Source organism: Myxocyprinus asiaticus, chromosome 29, assembly GCF_019703515.2.
Source record: "Myxocyprinus asiaticus isolate MX2 ecotype Aquarium Trade chromosome 29, UBuf_Myxa_2, whole genome shotgun sequence".
Lineage (NCBI taxonomy): Eukaryota > Metazoa > Chordata > Actinopteri > Cypriniformes > Catostomidae > Myxocyprinus > Myxocyprinus asiaticus.
In genome coordinates, this window is record NC_059372.1 from 29120909 (window position 1) to 29144942 (window position 24034).

General features: G+C 38.2%; 1 protein-coding gene across 1 annotated transcript; it reads left to right on the forward strand.

Annotated features, from left to right (window-relative positions):
* Positions 1-1617: 1617 nt before the first annotated feature.
* LOC127420365 (DNA (cytosine-5)-methyltransferase 3B-like) lies at positions 1618-23307 on the forward strand. Its single transcript, XM_051662584.1, has 24 exons — positions 1618-1712; positions 2705-2836; positions 3646-3817; positions 3924-5450; positions 8017-8164; positions 8297-8410; positions 8737-8867; positions 8951-9001; positions 9127-9270; positions 9732-9839; positions 12837-12977; positions 13592-13901; positions 14009-14053; positions 14146-14225; positions 15660-15772; positions 17668-17851; positions 17983-18067; positions 18556-18701; positions 18804-18894; positions 19081-19229; positions 19445-19530; positions 20177-20246; positions 20383-20504; positions 22683-23307. The coding sequence occupies exons 4-24, from the start codon at positions 3924-3926 to the stop codon at positions 22837-22839; spliced, it is 4002 nt and encodes a 1333-aa protein (XP_051518544.1). The 5' UTR covers positions 1618-1712; positions 2705-2836; positions 3646-3817; the 3' UTR covers positions 22840-23307.
* Positions 23308-24034: the final 727 nt, after the last annotated feature.

Consider the following 24034-nt stretch of genomic DNA (forward strand, 5'->3'; position numbering starts at 1 on the left):
AAATGAATTACCACAGCTGCGAGGGGGTTTATATTGCAGCTGCTGAGAGAGTGACAGTAAATTTGGCATCTTATCCCATCTGAATGTCTAAATCCACCGCTCTCTATTTTTTTTCCTCTTCTGGAAAGTCATTCAAACGTAACTGTGGATTATTTATTTTGCTCTTGGAGCAAATGCGTAAGTGAAAATAATATTTGCTGTGATCTCCCATTCACCGCTGTCGAAGTTTAACCTGCATCCTTTGAACTTCCGCGTTCCAAAACCCGGAGTGTGAAAAAGGTCTATGGCGGTCCGTTACGAATAAACCGGAAAGGGTGTTAAGACGCGGGAAATGTTAACGCCATTGATATTACAATAAAAGCCGTAGTCAGCAGAAAATAAATGCGAATGTATCGGTCAAATGTATTCATCCACATACGGAATGGTTTCTTCTGGTCCGTTTTGGGATTTCAGAGCGATTGACCTCCCCACGTGGAACCGACCAATCGCGACGGTCTGCGGAAAACGCGGGATCGCTAGAGGGAGGATCGACGACCAAAACGACTCTGTGGTAAGTCCTAGTTTACTAAATGTAATGTTTTTACTGTAATATTTATATCATGAATGTAAATAGGTGGTCCCTGGAATCGCCTCTGGGTAGTTTCTATGGATAGACACACACTCATATACAGACTAAAAGTGTGGACAGTGTTGTTTTCAATAGAAGGACCATTTACATGAACCTGGGTGCATTCAAAATGATTGCTGCTTTTGTACAGACTTTAAAAATAGGTTACTAAGGACTTTATACACAGCTAGCATTATAACTTTTTTGTTCTCGAAGTGCCTCATATAATTAATATGCAAGACATTTTAACGATTAACACAGTAAGGATAAAAAAATAATTACACCATCTCATCTGATAGACAAACAAACTCAAAAATAGAATGTAAATTCATAAAATATAAACAATTTCCCTAAACACTTTCTTGTTACCTTAACGTGTTTAAAAGGGTATTATGCTGAATGAACGGAATAAAATTCAGATACACATTTTCAGCTATCAATGAAGCAGAAAAATAGCACGTTTAGAAGAAATTAGCTTGTGTCTGTTTGTCTCCCGTCCTGCACCGTGCAATGATGAGAAATGGCTGAGGGGAAGCCGCTCTCTCTTTCTCTCTTCATTGGTCCGAGCAGCTATTTCCTCTGTTTAAATTTTCGTGGTAAATTGAGGGGTTCACGTGGGCATATGCAGAAGGCACGATATCACATTCAGAAATGCCAGACTATTCCAAACATTGCTTTTTTTAATACTGGATATATTTATCCAGACCTAAGGATTCCATGATCTGAGGTACTTCCACTGAAGAAGAAACGTTTTTGGTCTTTTGCTTTTCCTTTTAAACTGTTTGTTTTTCTTCCATTTTGTTGAATGAATACAACCAAATTTAGTGCATAATGTGGTCTGTGGGTTGGATACAGTGTTACTTTTTAAACTTGAGTCTTAAGAGTTGGTATTACATATGTTATGCTGTCTTTATGTGTGTATTATTGATAGGAAGCTTCTCTCACACTTATCTTTTACTAATATTTTATTATAATTTTGAGACTAATATATTACTTCCAATTTAACTCAGGTTATGGAAAATAGTGGAGACTGTAGTTGGAGAGAATGAGAAACACAGTCCCCTACTGAAGACCACATTCAGTGATGTGGAGCAGACCTGTTCAGGTACTTTTGTTCTCCAGCTAATTAAAACATTTGAATTGGTTATACCAGTCATGTTACTGACTGCTGTTAACCTTTTATTTATTTTGAAGTTGGTTTTTGAATGTTATATTTTTCTATAAAACGCATGTTTGAGTAATTATAAAACTTCATTAGATGTGCTTCCTCTAACGGGCCAAATGAGGGCGTTCTAGTATGTTCCAGGGCCAGTTGCATTCCCACTGTCACATCCGGGGCTTTTTCGTGCCTCCTTGAGGCCAACGGCCAAGCGCCTTTGGCCCACCGATTACCCTTGGGCCAAAGAAGGCCAACTGGGGATTGAGGTGGGGTCAGAGTTAAAGGCTGATTTTTGCTGAGTCAGGTCTCGTTCTCCACCAAGCAAAGACCAAAATAAGCAAACAAACAGCAGCTTCAGTCTCCACCATGTCCATTTCGAGGGATAGCTAGTCTCCAGAATCTGATACCTCAGCCTGAGTTTCCCTCTTGCTTGTGAAATGGGCAAGGTGTTTGGTGTTGTCACCAGGGAAGCGTATTAAGGGCGGGTTTTAGGGCAACAATGCAGGGCTATTGGACCGATGGTGGAAATGCAGATCAATTTTGGTCTCCAAATCACTTTCCTGGACTTTCGGCTTCTCTGTACCTCGTTAGCGGAACAACCTTCCCCGAATTGAATCGCTTATATTGTATCCTTCCTGATTTTGTAAGTCGTTTTGGATAAAAGCGTCTGTCAAATGAATAAATGGAAATGTAAAATGTCTCGAGGTTAGAGACTATTGGCCTCAGCTGGCACTGGCCCAATAGTGGAAATGTGGCTAATGTTTGTCAAATTTTAATGCAGATGGAAAAGACTGTCCGACAATATACTTTGTTGTTTACTATTTTTATCATTTAAACCAGGGAATAGCAAATATTGTAATTCATTTTTGTGTTTGAGACTTGACAGATATAAAATGAAACAGACTTTTAAGTCGTGTGTCTGCATGGTGTTTTTTCAGGTGCTGCATTTTGCCAGTTGATGAACAAAATTCGTCCTGGATCTATCAACATGTATGAAGTAAGGTTGGAAGCAAAAGTGGATACAGACATCCTGAACAACTACAAGCTTCAACAAGGAGCAAATTAAGAAAGTCAGTTTTTGTCGATTTATGAGATAAAACTAGATTAGTTAGATTTAATGTGCAAATAAACTAATCAACAATTTGCATTGTTTTTTTTTTTTTTTACTAGATCAGGGATCAGCAACCTTTTTGACATGGAGTGCTATTTTTTTATTTTCCTGGTCAATGGCTGTGCCTAAATCCTAAAACTTTATTTCCAGGTTTAATTTATATTTTGAAAAGACACAGATTTTTTTTTAACGCCATGATGTGGGTATATGTTTTCTCTTTTAATCGTTTAATGTAATTTTGAGTGTGTGACCATGGTTGAAGGAGGGTGTACCTGTACGCGAAATCTCAAGAATTAATATTTCCTTGTTACTTTTTCCTTATTACACAACGTGTTGTTCTGAAAGCAAAAAGAAGCAAATGAAACACGTCTTCCACGCAACCTGACCGAAGCAAAGTGGGCGCGTTTACTTGCGCAAATAACCGAAGTGCGAAGTGCTTGTACGCTGCACGAATCTGTTGGGTATACTGCAGTCTCGTCATATTTTATCTTTTTGTTTAGCCTCCCGTTCAGCTCATGAAAACACGCTGCGTGATCATGAGGAAGGATAACATCATGATGTAGATTGGAATGCAGGTGCGGAATTTATATAAATAAAAGAGTCTACTCTTCTTTCGCCATTGCTGCCGTGCCAGTGATTACTCCTCCGAGTGCCAATGCTGGCACGCATGCCATAGGTTGCCGACCCCTGTACTAGATGATGATGATGATGATGATGATGATGATATGGAAATGCATTATTGTCAAAATAGGTTTCCTCCTTTTATAGGAACAAGAGCTGAAATTGTTGGTGAATGGAGACAACCTGAAAACATTAGATTTGCTTACATGGTTCAAAGTGTTTTATAATCACAATTCTGTGGGGCAGAAGTACAATCCTCAGGAGGGTTGTGGTGAACAGAAAGCAGGATCATTAAAGTCAAGCCCTGAGTTGGAAACGTGTAGGTGTCTACTTTTATTTTATTTTTATTGACTAGCACAATGAAAAATTATTGTTGGTCTTATGATCTTTGCTGGCTTTTTTTCTTTCTTATATTGATGGCAAAGATGGAGAAACATACTTCAAGACTCTACAGTGTCGCAGACACAAAAACTTCATCCCAGAACATGACAAAAGCTAAGGAGGAAAGAGATGCTGAATCCTTGTGTTCTTTCTCCTGCAGCCCAACCATAGTGCATTTCATCAGAAAGTATTGTCCATCAACCTCATCTGATGCTGGCTCAAACATTGCCAACAGCATGGTCAGGCTAGTATTAGGCAAGAGATACCTAGAAAATGTTGCAGATGTTTGCAGTCAGACTCCATATTGCCTTTATTTATACCATGGAGTGGAGCTCGAGGACAAGGAGGATGCCTGTGTGATCTTGCTGGGCTTCTTTGACAGAACTACTGGGGAAAACAAGATCAGACTGATTGATGTCTTTCAACCAAAAGAAGAGACTGCTAATGCCATCTGTACCTGCATTGTAGAGATCCTTGAGAAGTTCAAAATACCGTTAATAAACATGGCCATAATTTATTCAAATTTCCCAGATCATGAAAATCTTCCCTCAGGTTTGAAGCGGTTTAAACCTGATATTGTGTCTTTATGTGGACTTACAGATATAGCAGGAAAAGTGTGTCACAGTGGTGTCATGGAAATGGAGTTTTCAGGCCTGATTGAGAATCTCATCACAGAGATCTACAAACACTTTCCATGTTTCCCAGATGCTTTAAAAAGTGTGCTTGAAGATGTTGAAGGGTCAAAATTGAATGAACTCTTAACATCTCAGTGCTCTCTCTTCTGGAGAATAATCCATAAAATGACTACAGCTTGGTCGGACATTGAGAAATACTTTGGATGTCAGGAGAACAGTATCGATAAACAAGCAATCTGTCTTCTTAGGAATCCTAAAGTAAGACTTAACTTCCTGTTTCTCAGTCATGCTTTGCAGCCCCTTTGTGATTTTCAGGAGAGTTTTGACCAAGGTGTCAGTGTCACACAGCTCCTCCAAGATGCTTCTCAGTTACTGAAAGTCTACACAAAGAGCTTCCTCAGACCTGGAGCAGCAGAGTATTTTCTTCGGAGAGGAAAGGCCTCGCTCGTGAAGGAAACAGTGGGACATTTACCTAGAGGAGAGGTTGAAGTTGGCAGTGAAGCGGACAACTTTCTTCTGCAGAATTCTGCGAAGCTGACCGACTACTTGGAGAGCTTCCATAGGTCCATCATCTCCTTCTACACAACTGTTACTCTTAGTATTGTCGCACGTTTACCCTTTCCATACTCCACTCAGAGAAACTTGTCTTTAGTTTTGAGTCCGGGGAACAAGCTTGAGGTGACTGGCAAAGTAGTTCAAGATTTAGGTGTCTGTTTTGGAGTTTGCTCAAGCCCTGAGAAAGTCAGCTTGCTGACAGATGAGTTTTTGGAGTACCAGTTCATTGATGGGGGTGACACACACTCAGCTGACCAGTTGATGGAGCAGTACTGGAAGAATGAGCTGAGGATTATGGGAAGGACATCCAGATTTGGAAAATTAATCCTTAGCCTGTTGGCGCTGCCAAAAACTTTGAAAAAAGAGATCATTTTTGAGCAGGTGAGTCACTCATGTATGAGCAGCTTGATTGCTTTAGGATACTTTGCCCACAAAGCATATTTTAAAAGAATGATAGGCTTGCTGTTGATTACCACAGACTATTATTTTGACTTATAAGAATTGTGTTAAAGCCCAAAATATATTTCGTTATATAAGTTATATTCGTTAAATATATAATTTAGAGTATGCGTTCAGTCGAACGGTCCACCTTTCAAAGTATACTCCATTTGACTATGTGCTCGAATACAGGCCGTTGACTCATGCGCACTATGACTGCTATGCGATACTGGACTTTCTCAAGTGCCCTTGACTACATTGTGTGTCTAATACCTTGAGTATTAGAAAGGCGCTATATAAATAAAATGTATTATTTTATAGTAAGCTATAACACTTCTCTCCATCATCTGATTTTTATTTGATGTTTTACGACTGCCATGATTGAAAAATCTCTTACAATACAATTCATTTTAATAGTGCAATTTTTATTGTGCCAGGCAAATAGTTTTGTGACTGAAGCACTATCTATAATGACCATAATTTAAATAGAAAGGAGGTGTGTTTTACACATAAAGGAATGACATGGTTATGACTCGTGTCATGACCATGCAAAGCCAGTAGACTCATTAACTTTCATATGATACGTGCAACAAAACCAGGAAGGGACTGTTTACATTGATAAAAAATCCACCCTCAGGAATTACATCAATAATGTATAAGCCACTAAAAGGATGATTTATTTTAGACTAATTAATAGCTAACACACATTTCTATGCAAAAAGGAGAAAATACAAACTTCACATTTCCCGACACAGACCGAAACCGAACCAGACAGGAAGTCAGGATCCAGACACCGTGCTCCCGACATGAAACAAGACAGACCGAAGAGCACACGGCAGGAAATACAACCGAAACCATGTGCTCACACGAAGACAGACAACAAAACACAAGACAGACATGGGACGATGATGTCATGGTGACACATTTGTTTTTACAAACTGAGGGTTGCGTCACATCAACATTACACACCACATATGTAGTCTCGCGTAGCCAGATCTTTGACTAAAACGGCAGAAATCTAGACCATATAGCAGCTTAAATTGGCCAATAACCGCCCACTTAGACAGGAAAAGCCCTCTAACTGACATATAAAGCAGTCAGTCGTAGTCGGTTTTGTCATTACATGCAGTTTAGGGGCGGGGTTATCAAAGATACACTGGCGGCCAAAAGTTTGAAATAATGTACAGATTTTGCTCTTATGGAAAGAAATTTTTACTTTTATTCACCAGAGTGGCATTCGACTGATCACAATGTATAGTCAGGACATTAATAACTTGAAAATTACTATTACAATTTGAAAAAAAAAAATTCAGAACTTCTTAAACTACTCCAAAGAGTTCTCATCAAAAAGATGAGTCTGAGTCTACTTTTTACTGTTGTACATGAAACTGGTGGTGAGCGGGTAGAATTCAATGAAGCTGTCAGCTGAGGACATGTGAGGCATCTATTTCTCAAACTAGAAACTCTGATGTACTTATCCTCTTGTTTAGTTACATCTGGGCCTTCCACATCTCTTTCTGTCCTTGTTTGAGCCAGTTGTCCTTTGTCTTTGAAGACTGTAGTGTACACCTTTGTATGAAATCTTCAGTTTTTTGACATTTTTAAGCATTGTATAGCCTTCATTCCTCAAAACAATGATTGACTGACGAATTTATAGAGAAAGCTGTTTCTTTTTTGCCATTTTTGACCTAATATTGACCTTAAGACATGCCTGTGATATAATGGCAAGTGATTTTCTAGCACCAAATTAGCAATTTAGCCTGATTACTCAAGGATAAGGTGTTGGAGTGATGGCTGCTGGAAATGGGGATCAAAAATGACTTTCTTCAAATAGTGATGGTGCGGTTTTTTACATCAGTAATGTCCTGACTATACTTTGTGATCAGTTGAATGCCACGTTGGTGAATTAATGTACCAATTTCCTTCAGAAACAGCTAAATCTGTACATTTTACAAACTTTTGGCCGCCAGTGTATATCATACCATCAGAAAAGACAGACATGGGGAAATAAATTATTTATATAATGATGTGTCAGTCTCCGCAAATAAATGCACAAAAAAATCACAGGCAAATAGCAGAAAATGTGTAGAGAATGCAAGTACAGCTCACAAAACCTCATCACAGAATTTCAAATAAGTAAGTAAACAAAGCAGAATATGCAGTTATGCTCGTGGATATCCGCTTTACTTTCTGCAACATGTCTCAAACAAAACTCTGAATATCTTTAAAAGATTTTATTTCACTGTGGGCAGTCCGTGGGCGTACCGTCTGAAGTTGAGACTACCACATATGCTATCAAAAGAGCTTAACTTGGTTTGAACCCAGAACATTCCTATATGATCTTTAAACAGTGTTCGACAACACTTACTAAGAAATTTCATAATCTGGGACAGTGACTGCATGTTTTATTTATTTATTTATTTTTTATATGAGTGTGTGAAATAATAAAGAAGTTTGGGCCTAGTTTTAAAAGTATTTTATTGTATTTGTGTCATTGGTTGTATCTCAGCTGTTTCAGCACACTAACAACTTTAAGGAGGGAAAAATAGAGGACCGTGAGGAGAAGGATGTTGCAGAGGATGATGTCACAGACAGCAGCTCATATAAAAGTGCTCCATCACATTTTAGCCCAGAAACTCAGGGGAGCGTCCTATCTGGTAATGAGACACAACAGATACATGACTCATTGTAGACAAGTTATTTCTTTAAAGCATTACAACACAAAAATTGGAATATGTGAGGAGCTGATGTCATTTTATAGTGCTTTTTACCACTCTTTTGATTCTCAGATGTCACTGACCTGACAGAAGTGGAGGACGTGCCAATGGACGCGCCAATGGACGTGGACGACATTGCACCAATCTCTTGTGAATCAGACACAGACAGCGAAAATAATACAAAAGGTTTTAGGCCCTATCCAAATTTATTAGTTTTTTTTTCCTTTGTACACTGTAAAAATTTTAATTGCTGCCTTAAATTTTTAAGTAAAATCAGAATAGTGCCAGAGTCACATCGTGCAGTGATTCGTCTTTTTATCAACTACTTTATTTACTGTTGAAGAAAATTGAGTTGAAACTCTGAAAACTCTTAAAATCGAGTAGAAATTAATGTTACAATTAAAATGGTTGTGAACAAAGATGTTAGAATGATTTTTACAGTGCACAATTCCGCAGTATTGCGACAGGGCTTAAGTTAAACTGCTTTTGTTTTTGCATTTGTTTAATTTCAGAGGATCACCCATATGTGTCCGTAGTCATAGATGATGATGATGATGGTGATGATGGTACCACTGATGATGATGACGACGAGTACAACAATAGTGATGATGATGTCATATCGACTAATACTGTAGATCAAGAGGTGAATGTCTATTCAGTTCTAGTTAAGGTTTAGTTCATTTATGGATATGTTGATTGAACACATTGCTTTTTATTTTTTGCCAGAAAGAGAAAGGAAATATCTCCTCAACACATAACATAGAGAAAACAGACCAGGTAAGTCCTTTAACATCTCCAAAATTAAAAATATTTTTTATTACTTCTGTATACTGTAGTTGCACTAATATGTGTGATTAAAATTCAGACTCGCCATCCAACAGTTGCTGTGTTTTCCCCATTAGGACGGTTTCACAGTTGGTGAGATGGTTTGGGGGCAGATTGAGGGCCTTGGTCTCTGGCCTGGACTGGTTCAGAGCTGGGACAGTGTGAGCCCCTGTGGCTCCATGCGTAAAGTGGTTTTCTTTGGAAACAAGATGGTGTCAGAGGTACAAACAGAGTGTCTATGGATGATTATGCAGAGTTTTAAGGCGGTGTCTAACTAGCTAACTCGAAACAACTTGATTTTGGTCCGGGATATCACACATACCATTTTTTTTATTTATTTATTTATTTATTTATTTTTTAATCTCACCTTCCTCTGGTAATATGCCACATAAACGCATACTGATTAAGAATAGTAGAGGGGTGACAAATAAAATAACTGCCTCTGACATATTTACAAATCCCAGTCACATGAAGCTCGCCAAAATAAAACCAGGAGCACCGGAAGAACATATACATAATATACTAAATTTGGATGCGATACATGGATTAACTTCACCCAGCAACTATGTAAACAAAGCTAATGACTGAAAATCTGCCAGTGAAACTTTACCATTATTTACTTGCTTTTGTGTTATTACTTTCCAGATAGAAAGATAAAACGTCCTGTTGTTTTCTATTGCAGATCCATTCAGACAATCTCCAGCCATTTTCTTCATTTGTCAAGTGCTTCTGTTCCAATTCCTTTGCCACAGTAACTATGTATAAAGAAGCAATCTTCAGCTCTCTGCAGGTAATGCAAATTTTGCTTTGCTTTCACCATTTTTAGTGCCCTAAAGTTCGATTACCAGTATCTAGTTTATATCTTCATCTGGGATTACAGTTTGGTACTGTAAAGCAGTCCAAGTTTACACCTAATTTTAGACTTCTTTGGGAATCGTGAATTCTTGAAACTGGCTCTTTATTAAAGAGATCACTATGAGCCCTTTAAGTACTGTAGTTTGTTACTGCCAGAGTAATGCAAGAACGCATGTGAAAGGAATGGTTTACCCAAAAATGAGAATTCTCTCATCATTTATTTACCTTTTATGCTGTCTCAAACTCTTATGACTTTCTGTCTTCTGTGTAACACAAAGTTATTTTGATGAAGATATGAGGTGTTTTTGTCTAAGATGAAATTAAATTTAGTCCAACAATTTCAAGCTCCAAAAATGCTTCATCCATGTCTTCTAAAGCGATACGATCATTTTTAGGTGAGAAAAGGACCAAAATGTATTTCATTTTTCACAAAAAATCTTGACATCTGCAGTCTCCATCGTGATCATGACACTTCCTTGCACTTGACGCATGCGTAGAGCACCTGCACAGCGCTCTGTGCTAGACTTGCCACGATATCATAATTTTCACAACGGTGCGGTGTTCATGTTCAAACCGACTAACACCGGTATTACCGCTGGTTGGACACTAAGTGGTACTATGGGGTAATTTTCGTTAAGCAATAGCCTACACAATAATGCAAGGCAGCTTGATTTCAAACTTTGAACTTAATTTTGTATTTATTTTAACTAAAAATTAAAATGAAATTGAAAAAAATTTGCAAATAAAATTTATGTTGTTCAAATTTCTGAAAGATGGCTTTTCAACAGTTGTGAAGGGCAACTTCTCTTTGGCAACAAACCTACTTCATCCGTGCATTTTCTCCATCATGGGCTATCGGTCGAGTATTTCGTTGTCTGGGCAAATACATAACTTATTGTGGGTTGTTGCAGGTTTAATGTTGGTGTTTTATTACCTTTCATCCCATGACCCAGTTTAGCTGCTTCGGGAATTGACAGGGTAATGACTTTGAATGTATTTGAATAAATTAGTTTTGTTCCCTCCTAGGGCTGGGCGATAAGCAAGAAATATGTTCAAGATATTTTTATAAAAAAAAACAAAAAAACATATATAACCACCTTTCCATTTACCGTCAGGCAAGTATCTGTCTATGACGACAGGCAGAAAATTATGAATACATATTAAGATCTAAAAACAATTATACATGTAAACATATTATACATGTAAAAAATATTATAGTCGCTACCTGCAATTAAACGTCTTCTGTCAGTGCGTGTACTTTGCTGCCAGTGTAATTTGATATGTTGGTGTGACGAGGAGGAGGGCGTGGCTGGGCCGTGAGGGTGCATGGCTGGCGTGGAGTCACCTAATCAGCGGGAGAGAGGGATAAAGGGGAGCCGGAGACGCCAGTGAGAGAGAGAGACACACAGAGCTCTCAAACAGATGTTTGTGTGTGTCTTTTATGTTATGTTGAAGTTAATTTGTATCTTTTCTTTCTTTCTTTTTATTTATCCCCTTTTCTCCCGATTTGGAATGCCCAATTCCCACTACTTAGGTCCTCTTGGTGGCGCAGTTACTCACCTCAATCCGGGTGGCGGAGGACAAGTTTCAGTTGCCTCCGCTTCTGAGACCGTCAGTCCACGCATCTTATCACGTGGCTTGTTGTGCATGACACCGCGAAGACTCCACATGTGGAGGCTCATGCTATTCCTGGCTGGAGTCACTCAGCACACCCTGGATTTGAACTCGTGACTCCAGGAGTGGTAGTCAGCGTCGATACTCGCTGAGCTACCCAGGCCCCAGTTAATTTGTATCATTAAAACTTTGTTGACTGCTCAGCCGGGACCCAGCTTCCTCCTTTCCCGACTGAACAAAGGTCTTTTACATTTGGTGCCGAATCCCGGGATGGAAGAAGAGCACGCTGTCCGGGAGAACTCGCCGCTGCCATCTGCCAGAGGGCAGAGGAGCCGTTGCCGCCCTCCAGGGGACGGAGGGGTCGCTGCCGTCCATCAGGAAGCGAAGGAGCCATTGCCAGCCGCCAGGGGACAGAGGACCCGCTGCCGCCTGCCGGGTCGCGGAGGAACCGCTGCCGTCTGCCAGGGGGCAGAGTGGCTGAGGACCAGTGGACGGCGTGTTTGGGACCGGCGACCCAGTTTTTCTCTGTCTCTACCCTCTCCCTCCCCTTGTCTCTCCCCAGGTTCCCAGGAGGCGGGGAGGACCATCGGGTGGCGGAACGACCGGAAGGGCAGCGTCTCCCCTCCAGAGATGGGGGAGTAAGCTAGTCCGGATGGCGCCCCGGCCTGAATCGGGCAGTGGAGGAGTGTGATGAGGAGGAGGGCGTGGCTAGGCCGTGAGTCACCTAATCAGCGGGATAGAGAGATAAAGGGGAGCCGGAGACGCCAGTGAGAGAGAGAGAGAGACACGCACACAGAGTTATATTTGTGTGTGTCTCTTATGTTGAAGTTCATTTGTATCATTAAAGCTTTATGTTGACTGCTCATCCGGGTCCCAACTTCCTCCTTTCCCGACCGAACAGAGGTCTTTTACAGTTGGTAAAGAACATCTGGCTTTCAATGCGTTATTTAGGTTATATCATGGGTCACAAACTCTTCAATAGGCAACTATTCTTTATTTAAGGTTATTCTATTCATTAGGCTGTTGTATTGATATTGGAAGTTCCATTCATAATGTTTCACCAGTGTTGTCCCTTGTACCGAGTAACACCGCACACCGTAGCAACCCTACTCTGCGCATACGTCAAGCGCAAGGAATGTGTAATCTAGCTTCAAATCGTGAACGCACTAAGGAGAATGCAGAGTTTGAGATCGCATAAGGGTGTGTAAGTGATTAGAGAATTATCATTTTTGGATGAATTATTCCTTTAAGTGAAAAAAAAAAAACCTGTTAAAACAGAAAAGTCTCTCATTGTGTGGTTTTCACATTGTGTTTCTAGGTGGCTTGCAAGCGCAGTAGAATGTTTTTTTCTCCTGAGTCAGACTCTAAGGACGAGCTGCTAAGGGTTATGTTGGAATGGGCCTTTAGAGGTTTTGAACCGTCAGGTTCAGATGGGCTTCGACCTCAATCAAAAGGCAAAGTTATACAACAGATATGCATTAGACTCTTTGGCTTCAGTTCTGTATTTCAGTGCATAGACTGTAGTATCAAACTTATAGGAAAAGTTCTGAAAATTCTTTAATTATTTACTCCCATTTACATACTCATACAAACCCATATGCTGTTTTTTTCCCAAGTAATACACACACACACATAAAAAAAAAAAAAAAAAAATCTTCATAAATACATCTTTTACATACATTGACAGTTCATAGTGAACAGGGGCTGTCAAACTTTAAAAAGGACAAAAAAGCACTATTAAGGCACTTAAAAGTAGTCCATATGATTCATTCGTCAAACCCATATGCTGTCCAACCTGTGCCATATTTGATTTGAGAGCTTGACAGGCCGTGGTCACTAAAAACTGTCATTTTATGAAAAAGATCAATGTTAAGAATCTTTAATATTTATTTATTTTTTTTATTATTTTTTTTTTTTTCGTGTTTCACAGGTTAAAAATGGCATACAGTTTTGAAATGAGTAAATAATTATAGAATTTTCATTTTTGGGTGAACTATTTATCTGAAGTTTTGTATCCATAGTTAATTTGCTGTATATTTACGATCATAATCTTTCTTTTCTTCTTTAGAGAAGGCTGTTGTGCCACACTCAGTGAATGGAACAACAGGCTCTGTCAACCACCCTCAAAAATATCAAGACAGTCCAGAAAAATTATTTCACTTAACTGTATCTCTGAATAAGCTCTCTGAATCTCTGGACCTGAGCAATGGCTCGATAAACCTAAAAAAAACAGACGTTTACAGAAAATTCATGTATCCTAAATGGAATCTGAGATCCTTGCAGAATGTGAAGATCCTTAATAGAAAATATGCACGCCGGAAAATGATTGAAAATATAGACCCAAGCATGCAGATCCAGTCAAGACAAAACAGCCAGACAAGACGTATGGACATAGTACACCATTTAACTTGTGCTTTAACTTAACTTTTTGAAATTGTGGTAAGCCAAAACCTGGTAAGTAACCTGGTTTTTATTGAATTGTTTTCACAGATGAAATGGTGGATGGAGTATTAAAAAAGAAGAAAGACATTGAAGGTAAGAAATCCTTTAATGAACATAATTGCACTATTTTTAATGCACTGATGATAATGAGTGCAGTTCATCTTCCTAATTGTTTTTCCGCACAGATTTCTGTTTATCATGTGGGAGTGCACCTGTCGAAGTCCTCCACCCACTCTTTGAAGGCAGCCTGTGCTCCAAATGCAAGGTACTGTATGTTTGTAAATGTTCCTCACGTTGCAGATTTGTAGTTCACAACAATCCAATCAATGTCACTGGATTGAGTCGCTTTGACTGTCAAAAATAATTGCATCTGTATGAGTTTTAAGAGGGTAAACTCATAAATTGAGCTGGCGAGGTTGCAGTGTTATTATGGTTAATGAGAACTAAATGAAAACATTTTCATTAACTGAAATAAAAATAAAAACAGACAATTGGATATAACTGCAACTAAACTAAAATACATTTGCATGACTCCAAAACTATCTAAAATACAACAAAAAATTACCTTGAATATTAGTTTTTGACACAATATATTGTACAATTTTAAATGTTTTCAACCCGCCTTCGTTAACAATGAAAATGCCACTAGATAGCGATAACAATAAAAGAGCGTTTTATGTTTGGGATGGGCGCAATGATCCTTAAGTATACTATCGATACTTCCTATACTGATGTTGTATCAAGAGGATCGATGCTTAAAGTTTTTATTAATTAGTGATTTATTATTTATATATCATGGAATATTAATTCCTATCATGTGCTTCACATTGGGGAAAAATAACAATAATTAGCAAATAGTTGCATAGGAAATAAACCATTTTTTCTTTCGCGCATTTTAACACACAAACATGCTAAAAGACAGAGACAGAGAAACATCATCTGGACTTCACACTGTGAATGACAAAGGTAAATATAACATTTATTAATGTGTTTGTGACATTTGTTTATTTTTAGTAGCATAGTTCATGAATAGTTCTATAACTTTATAGTAAGAGTTTTTACTCAAATTGAATGATGTTAACATTGATTATGTTCTGTAATTGTTGTTAATAAATATTAAAAAAAAGTAATAAATTGTAGTTTAGGCTTATAAATGTTACAATAAAATATAATATTAAACAGCTAAAAATGGTAATAAAATATAATTATAAATGACTAAAAAATTGGTTTAATAGAAGTGTCAGTATTGTGATTTTGGCCTTGATAGTATTGAATCAAAAAGAAAAAATTGGTATCGGCAATCGCTATTTAATATCATTAACCATATTTCAGTTATATTATTAACTGTGGCAGCCCTAGAATACTACAACTAAAACTTTATATACATACTAACACTCACTGAAAATGAGTTTAAGACATTTTCAACATTTAAAAACAATGAGAACTAAATTGAAAGGGGCAAATTGAAAATAAAATGAAAATACAAACTAAATTATAAAATTTTAAAAACTATAATGACCGTGCTAGGGGGTACTTTATGAATGGCAGGAAACAATCTTCTATGAGTGATTGGTTTGAAAGACTACACCCTTTGGTGCAGGACTGAACTGTTCTTCTGTAGTTGCTAATACCACTCATTTTAACTAACTGATATCAATGATGTCTGTTGGCTGTTTCTGTGTGTTTTTGTCATGTGTAGTATAATTTCACTGAGACGCTGTACCGATATGATGAAGATGGATATCAGTCATACTGCACTGTGTGCTGTTGTGGCATGGAGGTTATTCTGTGTGGCCATGACAGCTGTTGTCGGTAAGTGTGTTTATGATATTGTTGATAAAGTATGTTTTAGGGATATGCATTTTGCACATTTTCACTACTTCAATCAGATAAATCAGATGGATTAACAAGCTACAGAGGGAGGATTGCCCTGTTTTTTTAATTGTTGCTGGTCAATGTAGACAGGAGTCGTTGCATTGCATCTTACTGTCTTGCAGCATGAGCGTTGCATTTTACAATGCTACTTTTAAAAATGCATCTGGATTCTGTTCCATTCAGCTCCGTTACAGAAAAATCGCAGTGTACATTATTGACGCAATTTGATGGCATCCAAAATGTCACCTTTACAAATCTTGAATCAGGTTCTATTTTGCCATGCCTACTACTATTGTACAGAGTGGTTATCTGAGTTACTGTAGCCTTTCTGTCAGCTCGAACCAGTCTGGCCATTCTCTGTTGACCTCTCTCATCAACAAGGCGTTTACGTCCACAGAACTGCTGCTGTTGTTTTTTGTTTTTGGCACCATTCTGAGTCAATTCTAGAGACTGTTGTGCATGAAAATCCCAGGAGATCAGCAGTTACAGAAATACTCAAACCAGCCCATCTGGCACCAACAATCATGCCATGGTCGAAATCACTGAGATCACATTTTTCCCCCATTCTGATGGTTGATGTGAACATTAACTGAAGCTCCTGGGCCGGGTTGCACCAGCTGTGCATAAGGTCTCACTTAAGTTGAGACGTAAAGTTCACACTAAGGGCTTAGTAACTACTAGTTAGTTTGTAACCAAGTCAGTGCTTAATTTGGTTGCACCACCTGTTCTTAAGGCAAGACTTAACTAGTAGTTTGTAAGCTCTCCGTAATGTAATGTGTAGTTATGACATTTACCTGTACTGATCCAATAAACAGCCTTCAAATTTGTACACAGAAGTGTTAAAAAGCCGTGCATTTCAGTTTGATCTTGTTACGGTTGATGTTCAAACCTTGTTTGCTCACGTAACTGTCAGCTGTAATAAATTAAATCCCCATTAAATTACGATACATAATAAAACAAGATTTCATTAATGATATATTTAGCTTATGTAAATATTCAATAACTGTATCTAAAATGAATAAGGGACAATAAATAAATACTAATACAACAGGCTGGAAAAATAGACATTTATTCACTTTAATATCTTATATATTTCCTTTATGTTGAAACTTGACACCGGGCAGAGTACACAGGAAAGTGCACAGTTAGATCGGTTTCATGCTGAAGAAGTATGTTTTTTTTTACATAATGTTTTCTCCCATAAATGTAAACGAGTGTAAATGCTAACATCATCATATATGTCGAAAGGACTGAAGCCTGTCAACCAAAACATGAGCTCATTGATGTCATTAAGTGAGTCTACTTTTTTATTCCATCCGTTACTTCTGGTCGGAGGCTTCCGTAAATATTTAGTTTATATGTAGGGTTACGTCCTACCTAAATTTAATGGTGCAACGCTCAAATATTTAGTAGTGCATAAATTGTGACTTAGTGCCCATTTACGCCACAACTAGACTAAGTTGTAACTTACGTATAGCTGGTGGAACCGGCCCCTGGACCATATCTACATGATTTTATGCATTGAACCGCTGCCACACGATGGCTGATTAGATAATCGCATGAATAAGTACAGTAGGTGTACAGGTGTTTTTAATTAAGTGGTTGGTGAGTGTATATATTATATACTGTAGTATTTAGTTATATATTACCATCTTGTGATCGTTTAAGTAAATAAAAAAATTGCAGTGAAGAAGCAAAGTATTTTTGTATTGGTAGTCAGGCAGAATCAGACATTAAGCAGCCCCACAGCAATTAGCCTATATAATAATGTTGATAAATTTGCTTAACATAGTAGGTGGTTCCCCTCAATTTGATCTCTCTCCTTTTTCTAGCTCCTACTGTGTGGACTGTCTGGATATCTTAGTAGGCGAGGGGACATTTAACAAACTGAAAAATGTGGACCCATGGATCTGTTACCTGTGTGCACCCGAGAACAGCCTTGGAGCCATGAGGCCTAGACAAGACTGGAGTGTCCGTGTGCAGGAATTCTTTGCCAACGATAGTGCTATGGAGTTTGTTAGTGTTTTACTTCATACAATTAATCTCTTTGCAAAAATATTGGATGACCTTCCTGATTTGTATTTGTATTAGTTTCACCATGAACCAAATGTTTTTCAAGAAATACCACTGACCTTTGTCCTCTGCAGGAGCCCCATCGTGTTTACCCCTCAATCTCTGCCAACCTGCAACATCCAATCAGAGTCCTCTCCTTATTTGATGGTATAGCCACAGGTAACTCCACCGATACAAGCACTATGCTCTCTGCACGATTTTCAAACTAGTGGGGTTTAGTTTGTAAACAAATCTGTTTTTGGATGAATCTTTTAAGTGAATGAATTGTTCTCTTTCACTTCCATTGTTCGGTCATAAATGGCGCTGATTTCACAAATACGTTGAATCAATGATTCAGTGACTCACTCATAACAAAAGATATACTCATTTGTAGCCACCTACTAGCATATAGATGTAATCTGCAGAAATTATCACAATCAGTAATGAATCAAAATACCCAACACCATTTGGAAAACCATGTATACAGATAAACTAAGTGATACAAATATCAGCACTCTTGAAATGCCACTTGGGCAAACAGATTAAAGGACCGGAAGTATTCTTTGGCCTTAATTCTATTAGGATATTGCTTGATTGCTTGCCGTCTATTGCATGCAGCATACTGTAAATTGGGTACGTGGTTTATTTAAATGCATTTTTTGTTTCAGGATACCTCGTTCTGAAAGATCTTGGCTTCAGAGTGGAAAAATATGTGGCCTCAGAGGTCGATGAAGAGTCTATTACCATCTCCATGGTCAACCACGATGGAAAAATCACTCATGTGGATGATGTTCGAAGAATAACCAAGTATCATGTGTGTTTGCAGAATTCTCTGTTTGACTGTTAACACATCCATATACTGAGCATTAATTACAGTTATGAAGAACACTGAGCTTAACCTCTTTTATTGTTTTAGATTGATAAGTGGGGCCCGTTTGATTTACTCATTGGTGGAAGTCCTTGCAATGACTTGACCATAGTCAATCCTTCCCGGAAAGGCTTGTTTGGTAAGACACTATGGCACAGCAAGACCACACAAACAGAAACACTCTTTTAATAGTAAGGAATAGTTCAACCTAAAGTGACAATATTAAGATGAAACATAAATGAGAACAAAATTGCTTCATTTATTGCATGCTGACCATTTCTACGAAGTGTTCCCTGACTTCCAGTTTTCTGTTTACTTTTTGCAGAGGGCACTGGACGGCTCTTTTTCGAATATTATCGGATCCTGAATATTATGAAGCCGAAGGAGGAAGACCCACGGCCATTCTTCTGGCTGTTTGAGAATGTTGTGACCATGAGCAACAGTCATAAAGCGGACATTTGCCGCTTTCTAGAAGTGAGTGTTCTGGTCTGAAATGTTGAATAGAAGAGGGTTTGATGAACACTCTTTGCAGTTTAGTTGTTCATATAAAAAGTAGATACAGTATGTTCTAATATGTAGGTCTAATAAGACTTTTCCCAGAATACTTGAATCCTGATGTCACACTATAAAATAATCTTTTTCTCTAGTGATGTAGTGTCACTGTAAGAGTGTGTGTGGTTTGTTTTTAGTGTAACCCTGTCCTTGTTGATGCTGTGAAAGTAAGCCCAGCTCACAGAGCAAGGTACTTCTGGGGGAACATACCTGGCATGAACAGGTATGTTATTTACATTCATGATAAGACCATCACGTTTGGACTTTTTTTTTCAATCTATACAATCAAGTGTGTTGACTCTGCCAATTTTATTTATTTATTTTTTTTCTTCTCCCAATTTGGAATGCCCAATTCCCAATGTGCTTTTAAGTCCTCGTGGTCGCGTAGTGATTCACTTCAGTCCGGGTGGCGGAGGACGAATCCCAGCTGCCTCCGCGTCTTGAGACCGTCAACCCGCGCATCTTATCACGTGGTTTGTTGAGCGTGTTGCCGTGGAGACATAGCACGCGTGGAGGCTTCACATCACCCACCGCGGCATCCACGCTTAACTCCCCACGCGCCCCTCTTAGAACGAAATACATTATAGTGACCACGAGGAGGTTACCCCATGTGACTACCCTCCCTAGCAACCGGGCTAATTTGGTTGCTTAGGAGACCTGGCTGGAGTCACTCAGCACGCCCTGGGATTCGAACTAGCAAACTCCAGGGGTGGTAGCCAGTGTCAGTGTTTTACCACTGAGCTACCCAGGCCCCCTGACTTTGCCATTTTTGTATTAAACTGAACACATTGTGAAAAATACAGTCAACCATTTAAATGAAGGTAATACAGTAGCAGTCAGCATTGACTCTTGTATTCTCTTTTCACCAGACCAATCATACCTTCTCAGAATGATAAACTATGTCTACAGGATTGTCTGGAGGCCGGCCGCACAGCAAATGTTTGTTATAAGCTTCTTATTAAAGATATGCAATCCATAGTCCATTGTAATCGTAATGTCATTACAAAATATCTGTGATAGTATAATCTAAATTTACTTTAATTTACTAAATTTACTTTTTTTTATTGTTTTTCAGTATGTTAAAGTTCGCACTATCACCACACGCCCAAAATCGCTGAAACAGGGAGCCAATGACAAACATTACCCTGTTACTATGAGAGGAAAAGATGACCACATATGGATCACGGAAATGGAGAAGTACATTTTAATTTTACTACTCTTTCTATTAAAGGATTAGTATACCCCAAAATTAATTCTGAAATTATTTACTTACCTTCATGTCATTCCAAACCTGTATGACTTCCTATATGCAGAAAACATATGACACATGAATGTCCATTTGGCTGAATTCAATAGAAAGGAAGTACATAGACTCACTTTAATGCTTTGTAAAGTGTCAAAAATAGTCCACGCAACTTGTGCGTCATATACCAAGTCTTCTGAAGGCATACGACCACTTGTATGTTGAACAGACCATAGTTGATATTCAGCCAATGGGACATTCATTAAATTATTAACTTTTGTGTTCTTCAGAAGAAAGTTGAAGTCGGCATTAGGGCGGGGTCGATATGTATAAAATATTTTAGCGATAATTGCCTTAAATATCACAATATCTGATTACATCGTCAACCCACCTGCTTAGGGTCATGAGTTTTTTGCTTTACTGATTTTTTTCATTTATTTAGACAAAAAAGACATTTCTAAATTCAAATTGCTCTTTAAACGAAAAAAGCATTAAAATAACGAAGTGATCACAAAATCGTATTTAACCACTTCCCAAAATCCAGATATTTACTGTCTCCAATTTGCCATCATGCAAGCATCCGTCAACACAACAGATGGAAAGTTACTAATAGCCTACAGATTAAGAACTAAAGACAATTATATATGTAAAGACAATGATAATCAAAATAAATAAGCCTAATAAATTCCCTTGTGTTCCCAAAATAATACTGCCAAATGTGTGTTCTTATCGCATGTGTTTGTATTGCGTTTTGGTAATACAATTAATGCTGCCAAAAGAAAATAATACTTAATTTTAGGTGCAAAGTGAACGTGTTTTGTATTACTTTATGATTTATTCACTTTCGTAATTGTTTCTTTAATACAAAGATAAACATTACTGAACCTGCAGAGTTTTGTTCACAATACATGCTAACAGTGTGGAAATAAAGTGAACTAAACTCACAGCATGTCCTGAGATGATCGGAGATCATTTGCAGCATTCTCAAAGACTACAGTATTCTTGCAAAAAGTTTTCTGACGAATGAAACAGAGAAAAAAAAGAGTGAAAACTCTACAAGCGCTTGTTCCACGAGACTTGTTCCAGCTCGCACTACATGAATCTGAACAAACGGCGAATCAGACACAAGCAGTAGCTATGTTTCCATTCAAGTTGTGAATTTAATTAATGCGAAAAATCAGAATATTGCAAAAACAATGTGCGGATAAAGCCGACTTCCCAGATCCATGGTTTTGCCATTTCCCAATATTGTCGATCATCGTCTGTTCGCAATTGGCATCGGGATCTTTGTAAGGCGTCGATATCCAATTACATCGCCAATTACAATGATGAACTTCCTGTCACCTCCACGTGATGCGTGACCTTACCAACGAGCTTACGTCATCCCTCTCATGAGCGGGCGTCACAGAGATGTACAGAAGCAAACATTTGTAGTTAAAAAGTATATAAGTATTGTTTTGTTTCTAAAAATAATCAATCATTTGGGTGCGGAAAAACTTTATTTGGAGTACATTCACTTGCATTGTTTAGAGGAGGAGGCCTGAAATGAAATTCTAAAAATCTTCAATTCTGTTTTGAAGAAAGAAACTCAGATACATCTTGGATGGCCTGAGGGTGTAAATTATCAGCAAATTTTTTTTTTTGGGTGAACTATTCCTTTAATACATAACCAGCCCATAAACGCACACAGCACATCACGGTCTATGCTTAAGAAGAGGCTGTAGCCGTTGAGAAACGAGCATGTAAAACATCACAATGTTTTGACAGGCTCTTTAAGGGGCGGAGTTAAAACTGCATTTTTAACTGCAAACTTGCATAGGTCAGCAGAGAAAAGTTAATCATATCACCGGAAGAGCAAGTTATGACATTTTGATTAAAGATAACGAGGACAAACTTTCTTTATAAAATAGCAAATGTGCATTGATGAATCGTTCACAATAAGACCAGTAACATGCATTAAGAAAATAAATGGTCAGTTTTGATTTCATACCGACTTTAAATGGGTTTTGAATGCCATGAAGTTTGAGTAAATAATGATAGCGTTTTTATTTTTGCATGAAGTATTCATCAACATTTTTAAAACAATTTTTTTTTTTTGTGAATGTTGACTTTTATACTTGCACTTTTGGCAGAATCTTTGGATTTCCAAAGCATTACACGGATGTGAAGAATATGGGCCGCATGCAGAGGCAGAAAGTATTGGGGAAGTCTTGGAGCGTCCCTGTCATAAGACATCTGTTGGCACCACTAAAGGATTACTTCGCTTGTGAGGAAGTCCCCTTGAAATGAACGGAAATTTAAAAGACTCAGGGACAGGAGTTTATTAACTAAACTTTTATAACTAACTGGAGAATTGTTGGTAATAGTGGTTGTTGTGAAACCGAAGAAAGATGTTTTCATTTAAATTGAATGCTGTATTAAAACACTGGTCACTTTTTTAACATGTAATTTTCTCAAATTGTAATTTAGTTACGAATGGATTAACGAATTTAGAGAATGTGGGATTGAACACAATGAATAAACCGGATAAATGTGTGTTGTGCTCCGTAAAATACCAGTATAATTGATTATTTGGAACAATGTCTTGATTTTGAACTGCAATGAGTGTTGACCTATCATTTACATTTTATGGCAATAACCACATTCATTATACAGGTGCATCTCAATAAATTAGAATGTCGTGGAAAAGTTCATTTATTTCAGTAATTCAACTCAAATTGTGAAACTTGTGTATTAAATAAATTCAATGCACACAGACTGAAGTAGTTTAAGTCTTTGGTTCTTTTAATTGTGATGATTTTGGCTCACATTTAACAAAAACCCACCAATTCACTATCTCAAAAAATTAGAATACATCATAAGACCAATAAAAAAAAAACATTTTTAGTGAATTGTTGGCCTTTTGGAAAGTATGTTAATTTACTGTATATGTACTCAGTACTTGGTAGGGGCTCCTTTTGCTTTAATTACTGCCTCAATTCGGCGTGGCATGGAGGTGATCAGTTTGTGGCACTGCTGAGGTGGTATGGAAGCCCAGGTTTCTTTGACAGTGGCCTTCAGCTCATCTGCATTTTTTGGTCTCTTGTTTCTCATTTTCCTCTTGACAATACCCCATAGATTCTCTATGGGGTTCAGGTCTGGTGAGTTTGCTGGCCAGTCAAGCACACCAACACCATGGTCATTTAACCAACTTTTGGTGCTTTTGGCAGTGTGGGCAGATGCCAAATCCTGCTGGAAAATGAAATCAGCATCTTTAAAAAGCTGGTCAGCAGAAGGAAGCATGAAGTGCTCCAAAATTTCTTGGTAAACGGGTGCAGTGACTTTGGTTTTAAAAAACACAATGGACCAACACCAGCAGATGACATTGCACCCCAAATCATCACAGACTGTGGAAACTTAACACTGGACTTCAAGCAACTTGGGCTATGAGCTTCTCCACCTTGACCCCAGCCTCAGTCCATTCCTTGTGAAGTTCACCCAAATT

Coding starts and splice junctions, on each gene's coding strand:
- LOC127420365 (XM_051662584.1), top strand. CDS start 3,924: ATGGAGAAACATACTTCAAGACTCTACAGTGTCGCAGACACAAAAACT. Junction 8,411..8,736: donor CAGCGAAAATAATACAAAAG/GTTTTAGGCCCT, acceptor GTTTAATTTCAG/AGGATCACCCATATGTGTCC. Junction 18,702..18,803: donor GAAGAATAACCAAGTATCAT/GTGTGTTTGCAG, acceptor TTATTGTTTTAG/ATTGATAAGTGGGGCCCGTT.